General features: G+C 37.8%; 1 protein-coding gene across 4 annotated transcripts in view; it reads right to left on the bottom strand.

Moving 5' to 3' along the window:
- The window catches only part of HMCN1 (hemicentin 1), a 495,740-nt gene that overhangs the window by 207,579 nt on the left and 274,811 nt on the right, over window positions 1-13,350 (bottom strand). For all 4 annotated transcript variants that reach the window (XM_053909192.1, XM_019426820.2, XM_019426835.2 and 1 more), the window contains 7 exons: window positions 12,975-13,143; window positions 9,298-9,425; window positions 6,620-6,892; window positions 4,239-4,334; window positions 1,845-2,039; window positions 443-573; window positions 130-277 (listed from right to left, as the gene is read on the bottom strand). In XM_053909192.1, the coding sequence (XP_053765167.1) occupies window positions 130-277; window positions 443-573; window positions 1,845-2,039; window positions 4,239-4,334; window positions 6,620-6,892; window positions 9,298-9,425; window positions 12,975-13,143 (1,140 nt within the window). The remainder of the gene's footprint in view (window positions 1-129; window positions 278-442; window positions 574-1,844; window positions 2,040-4,238; window positions 4,335-6,619; window positions 6,893-9,297; window positions 9,426-12,974; window positions 13,144-13,350) is intronic.

Below are 13,350 nucleotides of genomic sequence, written 5' to 3'. Positions count from 1 at the left end.
GTGCACAACTCGAACTCATGAACCGTGAGATCATGACCTGAGCCAAAAGCAAGAGTCAGACTCTTAACCCACTGAGCCACCCAGGTGTTCCTGAAAACTGTAGTTTTTTAAAAAGACCATTTCCCTTACCTAGCACATCGATGTTAAAATACTTCTGAGAAGTGCCTGCAATATTAACTGCTTTGCAGGAATATCTTCCTGCATCCTCTGGAGTGGCTCTAAAGAGCTTTAATATCTTTCCATTGTTCGTGATCTGAATACTGCTGCTTTCAGTCACCTTCAAAGGCCAAAATGGTCAGTGTTATTTCCAATCCTAATACAAATGCATAATTAAGAATTGATGTAAAAGTTTTATATCACTATTAATGAGAAAGTCACATCTGAATGGTTTATTTCAGAGACGGATGCAATGAGTTATGCATATTTTGATGTCTTCATTTACCTGGACGTCATCTTTGTACCACATAATGACAGGAGAAGGAGTACCTTCAACTTCACAAAAGAGATTGGCCAGGTGATTGACGAACACAGATACATTTGTTACTTGTTCTTTATCTTTAATTACTGGAGGAACTGCAAAAAGAGAGAAGCCATGGCTAGACAATTTTATAACAAATATTATTTATAAAGTTTCTTTACACAGGCCTTTAGAAAGCAAATTCTGAGATACGTGATAGCTAAGAAAGGCTGGTCATAATTTAAGCACATGCCTTAACATAAAGTGAAATATCTCAACCAATATATAGTAACCCTTATTAAATTTTTACTCTGTCAGTTCAGAGTTTTATAGTGAAGATAAAACTTAGGATACATTTAGGGAAAACCTAGTTAGTCCACATACCACTGAAAATGCAAACTGCTAGGGTCTTAATGAAGTCATGTGGGACTCACTACTTCGCTGATGGAAGTGTATACTGCCCCGTGTCTATGAAAGCCAATATCCATGAAATTGCTACGTATGTATGTATTCTAGAGACAGTGTGTGAGCAGGGGAGAGAGGCCAAGGGGGGGGGGGGGGGGCGGAGAGAGAGAGAGAGAGAGAGAGAGAGAGAATGAATCTCAAGCAGTTTCCATGTGGAGCCTAATGCAAGGCTTGATCCCATGACCCTGGTATCATGATCAGAGTGGAAATCAAGAGTTAGACACTCAACTGACTGAGCCACTCAGATGCGTCAATGAAATTTTAAAATGAACATAACTTGTGACTGCTGCAAAATGACAAATGTACAAGTATTTCAGTGAAGTGCTACTTATACTAACAAACAATTGGTTGCACCTATATGTTCATCATTAATAGATGAAGGTTAAGGAAATCATGGCACAGTCATATGGTGGGATGCTATGTAGATATAAATAAGGGTTAGGAATATTGAAAAGTCCCCAAGATAGATATGTTAGTAAAATAGACAAGTGTAGAGCCATGTATACAGTATTCTCCTATATGTTTACCTTTTTATACAAAAAAAACCCAGAGAATAAAATATATATTCATATTTTCTTGTTATGCATAAAATATCTCTGGGAAAATACACACACACACAAACACTCATACATGTATACAAAGCTAATAAATTTCTTTGCCCCTAGGGAGGATAAGTAGATAGCTTAGGCCATGAGGCTTCTGACTATTCTACCATTTGAATTTTGAATAAAGTCACAATAAAAAAATGTCATGAAATTTTAAATCAATCCATCAATCAATTAATCAGTGCAATCAGATTTTCAGTTTTCTGTTTGATAACATTCTATTCACATTAATATTAAATAATAATACGTTAAGAGAATAACATATATAAGAATTTGAAAATGTCACATATTCAATTGTATGATTTTTCTATGTTTACCATGGACTTTGAGGTTATATTTTTTTTCTGTGGTTCCAGCTTCATTGACTGCCACACAGATGTACTCCCCACTGTCAAAGGGTGTAACAGAAGCAATGACCAACAATGCACCATCTTCCAAGATAGAAATCCCAGGCTCTCTGCCTGTCAGCTCTCTACCATTCCATATCCATTTGATGGTTGGTTTGGGGGTACCTAAATAAGAAAAAAAAGCTTTGTGACATTTTAAATAAAATTAGGAATCATTACAACATATCAAATATATTTAGGAGAAATAAAAATTTTGTTATGACTATAATTTGTACACTAAGGCACTATGCTACTTTCAAGATATTTCTCCTGGCATGAAATAGCAAAGAGATTGGTATTTAAGGCCTCTAATTCCTGATCAGTCTTAAGAGACCTATGGTCTCTAGTGTAGAGTTTGAGCAAGTTGTTTATATCAAGATATTCAGAAGACAGTAAGCAAACCAAAACACTTTCTTGAGTAAGTTCATGATCATTAGTGGGGAAAAAAACTATATTAATCAAATGGGAGAGTTCAGGGATGAAAACAAATGAAGAACAGAAAGCAAGAGACTATCACAGGAATACGACATAAAAATTGCCCAACCAAATAGAATGCATAGATGATATGCAGAAGCGATGCTTTATAATTTCACATTTAAAAAAATTTAACCCACGAACCATGAGATCATGACCTGAGCTGAAGTCGGACGCTTAACCAACTGAGCCACCCAGGCACCCCTAAAAATTTTTTTTGATCTTTATTTTTTTAGAAAGAGAGAGAAAAAGAGAGAGAGAGAGAGTGCGAGCGAGCTCAAGTGGAGGAGGAACAGAGAAAGAGGAAGGCACGGAATCCAAAACAGGCTCCAGGCTCCAAGCTGTCAGCACAGAGCCCAACACGGGGCTGAAACTCATGAAACATGAGTTCATGACCTGAACTGAAGTCGGATGCTTAACCAACTGAGCCACCCAGGCGCCCCTATAATTCACATTTTAAATAGGCCTGACATAGTAGAGATGAGCAATCTACTATCTACACATATCTGATGATCTCATGCTGCTAAACATAGGACAGTAGAACAATTCTTGACTTCTTATATTGAAAAGAAAGTTGGGAAAGCAGAGAGGACTGATTTCCTAGATTTATTTATGACAAAAGGGTAAATGGAAGTGATGTGCTCATGAGTAAAACTGATAAAACCATTCTGAAGTACATAATTGAGCCCAAAGCACATATTGGTAATAGACAAACATTAATTTTGTATTAAGAATATATTTATTTAACAAACAAGGTATCAGGTACTATTCTAAGTACTTTTAAAATTTACTTAATATCTATAAAAATATAAAAAAGAACATTAAATTAATATGATTACACATTATTAATAATCTTACATTAATGGGTAATAAAAATATTAAAATAATGGCATATAATCCGAGACAAGAACAAAAGAATGGCAGAATCTATAAAATGTGCCATTAATGCTAAAGGACTTACAAAAGTAACTGTGTAACTGTGAAAGTTATATTTATGAGAAAAAATAAAACAAAAAGATTGGCCTATTTTGTTGTGCTGATAGTAAAAGGCTGACTGATGAGAAAGAGAAGGTGAACTGATGGTCTGCAGTTGTCAGTTGTTCCTCATTTCTTTACATCCCGCTCATTCCTTAATGGGTTTCAGACTTAGTGGATATTTGTGAAGCTAATAAATGAAAAACTAAATGAACAAGCACAAGAAGTATTATCTTTAACTTCTAAATGGTAAATGGTAGAACAATCATGGCCAAGATGAAATTTGTTGTAAAAGATAATGATATGGTATCTAGCTACTTTATTATTTTTAAAAATTTTTAATGTTTATTTTTATTTTTGAAACAGAGAGAGACAGAGTGCAAGCAAGGGAGGGGCAGAGAAAGAGTGAGACACAGAATCCAAAGCAGGCTTCAGGCTCTGAGCTGTCAGCACAGAGTCCAATGTGGGGCTTGAACCCATGAACCATGAGATCATGACCTGAGCCAAAGTTGGACACTTAACCAACTGAGCCACCAAGACACTCCTCTGGCTCCCACATTTTAAAGACAAATCCTGTGAGAAGTAACAGGAAGTAGCATGAACTAAATGGGAAAGATACTAGATAAGACAAGTTTGGAATAACAGGTCCTTCCACTGAAGCAAATAAAGTGTATGTTGGGGAAAAATACCTATTCAATGAGCTGTTATTTAAAAGAGAGATTAAAAAAATAAAACAAAAGAGGGATTGTCATTATGCCCAAATGTTATAGCAAGGGCCAACAAATGCATCTTTTTATAATGATGTTTTGGGTTCAATAGAGAAATCTGATATAATATAACTTTATGCCAGTGCCCATATGTCCAAGTACTACATACCTTTTGCAGGACATGGAAATGCAATGCGTTGGTTGGCCACTCTTTCTTGGAATGGAGTGTTATATGGAGGTTCTAGATCTTCCAGTGTAGGTGGTTCTATTAGAAACATAAATGCATTATCACAGGCTTTCCTTAAGCAATATCAAACTCTCCTGAGGCATCATCAACCAACTACATTGGTGAACTGCTATCTTTCCGGATTCCTCTTTTAAATAGGACACAAATTTCTTAGCTGCCAGACATTTCTACCTCAATGTGACCTAGGGATCTAAAACTCAAAATGTCCCCACTGTCCAAATGTATCATTTTGTGCTTCCCACAATTCTCTGGTGTTTCCTTTATTCCCTCAGTTAAGGTGTCATGCTTCATCCATTTTTCTTATGTTTCCCTCCCTTACTCCTGACCTCCACATCCAATCAATCATATAGTGCCATATGTTCATCACATATCTGTATCTTCCTCTATCCTTAAGGTCACTGCTGATTTCAAACCCTCACTTCTCTTGCCAAAATTACTTCAATAGACTTCTTACAGGAATCCTTTTTTTTCAAATGTGTTCCCCTTTGGATTCATAATCTACAGAGTCCTCAGAATACTCTCTCTGAACCGCAAATCTCATTTGGGGCTTCCCTGATGAAAATCATTACTTGTATTCATTTTACCTGCAGGATAAAGTTTCACACCTGTTCTTCCTTCAGTACACCCTATCAGTGAATCCAATCTCCCTGAACACCCTCACTATCCATGAAGAAATTTGGGAGTCTTTCTTGAGTCCTCTATCTCCTTCGCTCCCTATATCCAATCGGTCACCATCCCTGATGATTTCCTCTTCTAATTATTTTTTGAGTCCACTGGCTTCTTTCCCCCAGTCCAGCTACCATCATCTTTTGCCTGAGCTACTTCTGTAGCCCCCAGCTGCTTCTCGTCACCTTCTCTAGACAAACCATTCTCTCCCCCAAGGAGTGATCTTTTAAAATCCACACCCGACACATCATTTCCCAGTAACAACCCCTCTGAATCTTTTCACTGCATACAAAATAAAGTCTAAACTCCATAATCTAGGTTCCTAGATCTTGGATAATCTGGCCCATGACTGTGTGTCCAGCTTTACCACATATCACTCAACACTCAGTCTGAAATGGGCCATCTGGCCTTTACTGATTGATGTATTGATTTATGACAGTATATCCAAAATGTCGTATTTCCTCTTCTTCACATTCGACATCCCTCTCCTAGAAGGCTCTCACCACTCCACCCCACCCCACTGTATCTTTGCCCATCACCTAATAAGCTTCTACTCCTTCTTCAAATCTCAACTTGCATGCCCCAATCCTTGAAAGCCTTCTTTGATTTGTCTTTCTTTAAAAACTCTTATAGATCTACCATTTCATGACAGCATTAACCAATTTTTGTGCATGAGATTATCTTTTAAATGTCTATCTTTCCCATTGAACCATAAACATAAGCACTCAATAAAGTCTGCTGAATCAATGGGCGAACTGGATAAGCTCTCCACCAGTGTGCTAGCCATCCATCCCAAATTGCAATGGGGCAGTTATGAAGTACTAAGTACTATGCTAAATACAATACCTCCTTATCTTTCCTTCTTGCCTTTCCACTATCATTCTCTCTGCCAGGAATGCTCTTCCCCTTAATTTCCATATGGCTGGTTCTCCCTAGTCAACAGATCTCACTCCTCAGAGAAGTTCTACCTGACAATGCATCTAAAGTAGTCAATTGCTGGGAGCATCACCCTATTCTAATTTTCTACTTAGCACTTCTCACTATCTGTATGTCTTGCTTATTTGCTTGCTTTCTGCCGATGCACAGAACAGCTTATGACAGCTGGTGCTTTGCTTTTCTCACTACTTTCTCCTCATTGCCTACGATATGACAGACACCTGGCAGGAGCTTGATAAATATTTGTTGTTTGAAGGAATAAATATTTATCTTTAAAGCCTCAACACAAAGCCAACATCATTAGGGGAAACAGCAGATCTAGATTTTTAGGGATCAACATTGAGTGCATGCTAACAGGATGAGGTGAAATCCTACTCCAACTCACTCTGTTCACAATTTCTCCCAAACCAAAAATGGTGGGTGGGGTACTTATCTAGGATTGTTTCCATTATTGACATCATCCATGGCAACTTCATTTTCAAAAATAAACATACAAAAATGGATGCAGGTTTAGTAACAGTATGGTTTCACTTCTTTCTAGAATGGTTCTCCTTTCAAAGTTAACTCGAGTCATAAAAGGTATAGAAATCTTCCAAAAGTGATCCACGACTCTCCAAGATTATATATTTTGTATAGACTCCAGGGGTTTTTCCCCACTCCCCACCCCCACCATACTTATATTTTCTTATGCCCCAAATCACCTTGGACATGTAGGGTTATTTCCGATTCATCACTGCCTGCTATGTTAGTAGCAACACATGTGTATATGCCGGCGTCAGAGAGCATGGCTTGGTTGATGCTTAAAGTTCCATCTGAACTGCTAATATGCTGCCCTCCATCAACCAGCATGGCACTTCCACCTTTAAACCAGGTGATTACAGGAAGAGGTGTCCCTTGAGCATTGCACGGAATGTCCACTCTTTGACCAACTTGGACTTTGATTAGTTTAGGGCCACGCTGTATCTTTGGAGGAACTAGAAACAAATGAGGATTAATAATCCAATTAAAAATGCTTTTAATGTTTATTTATTTTTTGAGAGAGAGAGAGAGAGAGAGAGAGAGAGAAGGGGAAGAGCAGAGAGAGGGAGACACAGAACCTGAAGCAGGCTCCAGGCTCCAAGCTATCAGCACAGCTCGACATGTGGCCCGAACCCATGAACCCCGAGACCATGACCTGATCATGACTCGAGCCCAAGTCTGACGCTCAACTGACTGAGCCACCCAGGCGCCCCTATAATCCAATTTTAAACAAATTCTTTCCTTTTCTCACTTTAAATGAGAACTCTTTACCAAGAGGCAGAATGAAAAAGTGGAACGATCTCAGGATTTGGACCCAGGCTCAGGCCACTTACTAGCTGTGTGATCTAGAGCAAGTCAGTAAATTTCCTGAGGCTTGTTTCCTTAATAATCCAGGCCAAATAACCTAATCAATACCAGTACACTGCAAGGATTATGGGAAATAATAAATCTGAAACCCCTCATGCCAGACTTGAGGAAAAAGCAAGTATTTAAAAATGTTAGGTTTCCTTTAATTTATAAATAACTTGAAGTTTAAAACTCCCTCAAAAGGCAATCTAGATGATTTCTATAATTTAAGAAAGTAAAAGAAAAAGCATTTCTCTTCAGGTACTCCTACTTTTTGTTCTCTTTGTGGAAGGTTTAGCCAGATAGGAAGAAAAGTTTCTCATTTAAAAAACAAAAAAAGGGGGCGCCTGGGTGGCGCAGTCGGTTAAGCATCCGACTTCAGCCAGGTCACGATCTCGCGGTCCGTGAGTTCGAGCCCCGCGTCAGGCTCTGGGCTGATGGCTCGGAGCCTGGAGCCTGTTTCCGATTCTGTGTCTCCCTCTCTCTCTGCCCCTCCTCCGTTCATGCTCTGTCTCTCTCTCTGTCCCAAAAATAAAAAAAAAAACAAACAAAAAACGTTGAGGAAAAAAAAAAAAAAGTTTCTCATAAAAGCCTTTGCTAATTTCAGAGAAGAACATCAAAACCGAGTCTCTATTTCTTGTCTTTACAGTGCCTTCCTTTAGAAATTTAAATGAGATAATTTATCAGAAACATTGCCAATATTCATGCAAATAGGGAAACAGTTGACTTTAAGCAGGGAGAGATAAGGACCCTCAGGGAGACAGGCTGTATAGCTTCAGCCGGGAGGCTGAGAAAGCGACAGCAGCAGCAGTTTGGGAAAAAAGAGGATGAGACGAACCTGTTCCAGACCTCCCTGAGCTAGGTGCCAAGCATGAAGTCTCACAAACATTCTGATAAGGTCCCAATAAAAGTCACGGACAGAAATCTTCAGCAGCTACCTGGTCAGGACCCCTCTCACTCTTGAGAGCTTTATATTTGCCCTCCATAAACTCTATCACTTTGCTCACTCTCTGTTGTCCCTGAGATTCATCCTTTGACTCCGTGAGACAAGGACCAGCGTGTCTCCCACCCCCCTGTAACAACTGGCTTCCATGTACATGCGTTACACACTGTAGAATCAAGTTGACTTACATTATACAATAAATGTTCTAGTTATACAATTAGAATTTACATCCCTCAAAAGCCCCATTCCTCTGTCCTTTTTTTGTTAACTTAATATTTAACCAATACATTGTAAAGGTTGTCACTTATGATAACCTTATAATTTTGTTAGGATTGTTATCATCATTTTATGAAAGAGAAAACTAAAGGTAAGAGAGGTTACGTAATATGCCCAAGATAACCTAGAGTTTGTAAATTACAGAATTCTATCTCAAATCCCATGGTTAACAGGATGCTATTACAGTGATTGATCTGACAATGAAATCAGATCAATACCATGTAAGAAAATATTTTTCTGATATTTGAATACCTGGCCTACCTATACAAATGCGTGATAGAGTATATACGCAGTAAGCATGTGTTGAATAAACAAATATTTGGACAGACCATGGTAAATTGAGGTAATCAAAGATTAACTAGAAAGTTTTTAAAAAGTTAGAGTCCCAGGAAGCAGAATGTTTTCAGTTGCTGAGTTCTTTGAATATTGAAAATGACCATATAAATACTAGTAAATTCTTCTTTGATAACTCACATTCACTTCTAAAAAGGCATAAGTCTAAACACATTTTTTTTTACTGTGTATTAATAGTCGCCATAAGTGACTGTGGACATTCAGTAAAATTGAGAACCTAACCTTTAATACTGTTCATTTGAGGAAACGGGGGAAAGTTGTTTACAAGTGGCAGATAAACTTTCCAGAGTAAATGAAAGAAAATGACAAGTCTCCAATTTTAGAAAAATTTTCTCTAATTACTCTATAAACAATCTGGAGATTAACTATCAAAGAAACTGGTATGATGAGTTTCCCTGTGGCCTGTACAAAGATATTACATGCCCTCATTTCAAAACTCACCATGGACATTTAATTTAACAGACTGAGTCACGTTCCCAGCAATATTTGTGGCAACGCAAAGATACATCCCACTATCTGAAACACGGGTCTCAATGATCTTCATTGAACCAGAAGGAAGGAATGTGTGCCTGAAAGAAAGAAACCACATGGTAGACCATAGAACATGAGAATTTAAATATCCGCCTTGCAGCTGCCCCTCAGTACGAAATCATTACTCTGCAAGCAGTTTTTGAAACCATTCTCCCACCTATATTTCTATATACTTTAAAACTCAGGGATTTTCACAATTTTATTATGGATTTTGTATGATATTCTTGCAAACACAAAATGTGATTTTTTTTTTTACCATTAGATCTAACCTAATGGTCTCAAATCATCCCCAAACTGTATATCTCTCTGCTTTATTAACTTGCAATTATAAAAAGCCAATATATATTTTAGTAAATTTCAGCTATATTTTGAATTTTATTATTTTTTCTGCAATGCTTCATTAAAAAATTTAGTGTGTTAAAGGCAAAAGAAGGTACATATGTAATTCTCAAAAATATATTGAATATATTTTTCCTACAGAACAATAATGTAGTTGGGTGAACTAAATCTACATATAAAAACGTTATTATGTTTATTGTATTGAAATAGCTTTAAGGGGAGAAGGCCAGATAGACCTACTCAAAGTGTTCTACTGGCCCAGAGACAGAAAAAATGAATAAATAGTTAAGGACAGAGTTCTCCCCCAAAGAAATAAGCACATAGGAGAATCCAACATGTAACATATAATAATAGAGCTGATATCACAAAGATCAAGGAAAGGATTGATAATTCAAAAATGACGGGCAACTGGTTCTCCACATGGGAAAAATAAATTAAAAAAAAAATACAGCACTACCTAACACTAGACACAACATAAAAATTCAGATGTATTAAAGTCAAAAATGTGAAAAAACAAACTTAAAATATTAGAATAAAACTCTGGAAGATATGTACATATTCTTCATAAAGTACAAATCTTTTTTTAAGTTTATTTATTAGCTTTGAGAGAGAGAGAGAGAGAGAGAAAGAGTGGGAGAGACAGACAGAGAGGGGAGAGAGAGAGAAAACCCCAAGCAGGCTCCTCACTGTCAGCACAGAGCTTGATGCGGGGCTCGAACTCATGAACCATGAGATCATGACCGGGGCTGAAGTCAGACGCTTACCTGACTGAGCCACCCAAGTGCCCTAGAGGGAGTAGAGTAATTTAATGCAAAGAACCACTAGACCATGGTGTTGGAAAAATTTTAAATTGAAGTCGAGTCAGATGCTTAAGTGACTGAGCCACCCAGGCACCCCAGAAAGTACAAATCTTAAAAACAATAGATTAATACACTGAGTTACATAAAAAATGTAAAATTCTATGCAGACATCATACATTAAAAGTCTCACAGTGGTCTGAGAAAATATATTTTCAACACATACAACAGACAAAGGATTGTTATTAAGAATACAGACCAAATTTCTACATTCAACAAGAAAAAGATAAACCAGTCATCATAAATCTGTGCAGCAGGTCTGAAAAGGCAAGTCACAGATGAAACAGATGGCCGACAAAAAAGTAAAATCAGTTTTGGTTCCCTGGCAGTCAGTCACATGAAAACTAAGAGTTGCAAGATACCATTTCACACCCATCTAACCAACAAACATGTTTAAGTCCATAAACACCATGCATTGATTATAATGGGGAAATAGGTGCACCTATATGCTCATGGTAGAAAGGTAAATCATTACTGCCTCTTTGGACAGCAATTTAGCACTGTCTACAAAGCTGAAAGTAGGAATTCATTCTGACCAGAAACTATAGTTCTGGGCCAACCCTAAAGAAACTCATGCATGTGTATATGAAGAGACATATATAAAGATATTCACTCAAGAGCCTTGTTTATAAAATAAAAAAACTAAAACCAAACCAAACCAAAACAAGCAAAACCCTGAATGTCTGTACACTAAGAAATGTACAAACAAAATGCAGAATATGTATACGGTAGTTAAAAATGAATAAAGCAGGGCGCCTGGGTGGCTCAGTCAGTTGAGCGTCCGACTTCAGCTCAGGTCATGATCTCATGGCTCATGAGTTCAAGCCCTGCATCGGGCTCTGTGCTGCCAGCTCAGAGCCTGGAGCCTGCTTCAGATTCTGGGTCTCCCTCTCTCTTTGCCCCTCCCCTGCTTGCGCTTTGTCTCTCTCTGAAAAATAAACATTAAGAAGAAAATTTTAAAAATGAATAAAGCAAATCTCTATGTATAAAAATGAGTAAATATCGACTTAATAAAGCAAGCAGTAGAATAATAATATATAATATGTTACATGGCAAATTAAAAACAGACACATAAAATGAAATGAAAACTACAGGAAACACGATTCCATACTGTTTAAGAATGGGTGCATAGGATGCACATGAGATCTGTGCAGTATTTGCCCCCTGGGGAGGGAGAAAAGCGACTGGGGAGGAAAACAATGAAACTTCAAGTTTATCTATAACATGGTATTCCTTTCATTCAAAAATATCCCAAACACATATTTTTCAAAAAAAATAGTAACATTATGTAAAGTAGTTCTTAAATTATTTTTTATCTCCTCACCAGTGGATAGGGAAATGACAAGAGCACCATTTACAGCTTTATAACTATACACCAGTAAGTCCAACCGACATAGCTGGAAACTATAATTCTTATTCCACCAGTAACTTCTGGCATGACATTGAGTTAAAATAGTAATTGCTACTATTCCTTGAGAACTAGAGACAGGAGATGTGGAATATACATTATCTTATATATGCCTTTCAGGTAAGTATTATGTCCATTTTATAAATAAGAAATCTAAGGTTCAGAGGGCCATTGAGAAAGGCGCCAAAAGTTTCAGGCAAGCTTTAAGTGGTGGAGGCAAATTTAAACTCATACCTGCATGGCGACAAAGGTAGTACTCTCAAAGGCTCTGGCATTCTGCTTTCCATGTCAATGGAATATATCAGATATATTGTCTCAGCAGGCCTTTATATGTACAAGGCTTTAATCACGAAGATTTTTACAAAAGCATCTAATGAGAGTCAAATCTTAAACATGAGAGTACTTACTATGTATTACTGCTCCTAAGGGATTAATGAGATTCTGTGTGCCCTATGCACTTGTGCTAACAGGTCTATATACAAATATGCTCTGTTTTAATAACTACCTTGTATATGCAGCCACGGGCAATTATGTCAAAGCTGGGTGTTAGCATTCCTGATATTAAAGAATGATTTAGGGGCACCTGGGTGGCTCTGTTGGTTAAGCATCTGACTTCGGCTCAGGTCATGATTTCATGGTTCGTGAGTTTAAGCCCCGTATTGGGCTCTCTGCTGTCAGCACAGAGCCTGCTTTGGATCCTCTGTCCCCCTCTCTCTCTGCCCTTCCCCCATTTGCTCTCTATCTCTCTCAAAAATAAAATAAACATTAAAAGAAAGAGAGAAAGGAAGGAAGGGAGGGAGGGAGGGAGGAAGGAAGAAGGATAGACTTAGAAGGTAAAAATATTTTCTGTAGTCTCAGATGGATGTGTAAATTATCTCAAATTTAAATGTTATTTCTTGATACATTTGAAAACCTGAATAGGCACAACCTTCTGTCCCAAGAGATTGTGTTTGCTTGTGTCTGGTTCATCCCAGATCCCCTACCTTGGAGAGAATGGGGAGATGAGCTGCGTCTCTTTGGCCCAGGTGATGATGGGTGGGGGTAAGCTCTTCACTTCACATGGAAGTGTCACGTCTTCTCCTGCAAGGGCGGAAATCTCAGCAGGCTCATCCTGGGACAGTCCTCGTTGGTCTCCAATCACTCTGGGCCTTACTAAAATAAACGCACATTTTGGAAGGGAAATAGTACGTTGAAAACATTTCACTTACATTCAAATGTGGACTACTAATACTCTTTACAAATTTAGAAGAAGATGCTGTCTATGCTGAAGCTTTGGTACCTATCTAAAACTTTCCGTTAACACATTTACGGTGAGAGCTGAAAGGAAAAGGACCAGAAAGTTTCCCTTCTTCATCCTTC

This window comes from Panthera pardus, unplaced genomic scaffold (genome assembly GCF_024362965.1).
Source record: "Panthera pardus isolate Hobbes unplaced genomic scaffold, ASM2436296v1 HiC_scaffold_21, whole genome shotgun sequence".
NCBI classification, from domain to species: Eukaryota; Metazoa; Chordata; class Mammalia; order Carnivora; family Felidae; genus Panthera; species Panthera pardus.
The sequence above is the reverse complement of the archived record's forward strand: the minus strand, read 5'-3'. Positions and strand labels throughout refer to the sequence as shown.